General features: G+C 39.8%; 1 protein-coding gene across 1 annotated transcript in view; it reads right to left on the bottom strand.

The window, feature by feature from the left end:
- LOC138055695 (trichohyalin-like) overlaps positions 1-2,500 on the bottom strand; it is a 72,848-nt gene that overhangs the window by 601 nt on the left and 69,747 nt on the right. The window contains exons 49-51 of the mRNA XM_068901577.1: positions 1,098-1,126; positions 660-731; positions 404-472 (exon numbers count right to left, since the gene is read on the bottom strand). Of these exons, the coding sequence (XP_068757678.1) occupies positions 404-472; positions 660-731; positions 1,098-1,126 (170 nt within the window). The remainder of the gene's footprint in view (positions 1-403; positions 473-659; positions 732-1,097; positions 1,127-2,500) is intronic.

Genomic DNA, 2,500 nt, shown 5'->3' with positions numbered 1-2,500 from the left:
ACGAGTGGGTAGACCTTAGACAGCAATGACCAGAACAAGGTGGCTGACCAGCGGTTTTCGTTAAAACAATGGTTTGCTGTGGGTTCTCAGTCTCGCGGGCTCAGAAAACCTGGTTGTGGTCATTGTTATTTAAGGTTTTTCACGAGTGATGATAAATCACAAAATGCACTAGCAGGTGCTGCCTCTATTATTTACTATTTCAATAACACTTGTTAAGATCTACATTTCCTGCATAATCACACACCGGGGCAAAAGTATCTTTAATTAGTAGGCACCGTCCTTAATCGACGAGAACGTTACCAGAAATATTTTTCAGTGATAGGTTGAAAAATGCCTCCTTTTGTTCTTTAATTGGACAATTTGAATATCAAAGGTAGGCTTATCGGAAGTCAAATTCACAAACCTTTGCTTCCAGCTCTTGTTTGTAGGCTTCCAGCTGGCCCTTTTCTACAAAATTGCTCTCGTAAAATGACTGGAACGGGAAAAAAAATTAGAGATGTGACAGTTGTTGCGTGACACACGTGACGAAAAATGTGATTGCTTCTGCAATTGTAAAAGCAAAAAACCCAACAATAAAAATAACTATGCAATAACGCAGAATGTTTGACTAGTGTATTTTCTGCTCAATGAACTCCAGAGTCGGATAATAAACGGCTTACTTTTAGTCTGTTGACTTCTTCTTCAAGTTGTTTGTTGACTTGCTGTAGGCGGTCTTTATCAAACAGTAGACGCTAGAAACGGTTAAAAAAACAATTTGCTCAATCTATGGTACCGTGCGAGGATATGGAAGGAGCGTGAACGTATGCTTTCGTTAAGAAACAGCAGGAGCAAGAAACAGTTAAAAATAGTAATAATCCGTTCAATTTATGCTATCGTGCTATTATATGGAAGATCGTGGCCCAGTCAGTTACGGGAGGCCAGGTAGGAAATGCGGAGGACCTGATATCAAGTCCCGCAGGATGGGTTCCTTCTGGACAACGTCTCAGCTGCGCTGATAAATAACCAAGTCAGAGGTCTGCCTCCATGCAGATATTATTCTTAAATGCATCCTGTTTGTGTCATTTGTTTTACGCAATAGATACAATTAAGAAACTGACCTTTTCTTCAGCTTTGGAGGATGTTAGTTCTACAGAAACGAAAAGAAAAAGATTGAGCGACTTGCATTTTAGTGTCGCAAAACCAGCAACACAGTTATTTCCCTGGCCAATGGCCGTTTCTATACTGGAGACGTATAATGCGTCTGGGCGACTTTTGGCAATTTAATTTAATGCGTCTTCTAGTTCGTCATTTAATTCGTCCCGTATTAAGACGGGCGAGAGATGCATTGTACGTTTGGACGAACTAAATGGTTTAGTGCGTTACGACGTAAGGCAAGGTGAAAATTTTGTGTTACGCCAAAAAATAAAAGAAGATTGTTTGATTTGCGGTTGGCTGTTAGCTACAGATGCCAAGCAACTTCTTAGAAGCGAGAGAGAAAAAGAGAGAGAGAGAAAAAAAAAGGTATAGAGCAAGAGAATTTTCATGCTGTTTCAACTACACCACAAATCAGTAAAATATAGACCGCTAGGTTTATTTTGGCGAACTTAGGCCTCGCATCAGTGGCGAATTACAGAGAACTACTCAAACTGTTACAAAATGTGCAAACACACATTTCACACTCAACCGAAACCAAAATGAATTTAAATATAAACTGGCGACGCTGCCAAATTCGCAAAAAAACAAAACAAAACCAACAAACAACATTAACACAAAAACCCCGTGGTGCAAAATAGAAAAGTACTTCCCGAACCGATGCAGCGCCAATAACTCCCGGGGGTTTAGGGGGCGTCTCAATTAATACCATACAGGCTCAAAAAAGATAAACTTTGGAATTCTAACTAAAGAGGGGTTAATGCGGGCCTAGAGTGGCTAAGCACGTGACAAACTCAACCTTTATAGACGGCATATTACCCACCATGCACTTAATTCCCCCCAGGCCCTTCTGCTTCGTGCCGTTGAAATACCAATTTCTGTCTCATTCCAACACTCAAACGTCATAATTTTCATTTTAGGATAAGCAGCGACCTGTGGCGCGCCTTTCGCGCAGAGGCGATAATCTATCTTTTCATTGGCTGAAAATTTGACGCGAGCCTTCGCAGCATGGGAACAATCTAAAAAGATTTTAAAAACTAGTAATTTTTAAAAGAAAGTGAAGTGTTGCGAGAATAGAATCAGTTATTGTAAAGATGGAAAAGTAGTTTATTTATTGAAATATACAAATGATCACTACATTGCAGAAATTACATGCATAATTTAATTTAAATACAATATAATAGGAGATACATGAGGTTCCTACGCATTATTGACATTGGAAATCGCTGGGCATGTGTACTGTGAGCTCGTATAGTGAAATCCTAAAATCGACGTTTATCCTGGTATTTAAGGCACAGGGATCCCAAATGTCAAGACTTGTAAGCTGGTCACCGGTGTTGGCAGCAATAATTATTATGGGTCATAGGGA

The sequence above is a fragment of the Montipora capricornis genome, chromosome 7, assembly GCF_036669925.1.
Source record: "Montipora capricornis isolate CH-2021 chromosome 7, ASM3666992v2, whole genome shotgun sequence".
Lineage (NCBI taxonomy): Eukaryota > Metazoa > Cnidaria > Anthozoa > Scleractinia > Acroporidae > Montipora > Montipora capricornis.
Note: the sequence above shows the minus strand (reverse complement) of the source record. Positions and strands in the feature narration are given on the sequence as shown.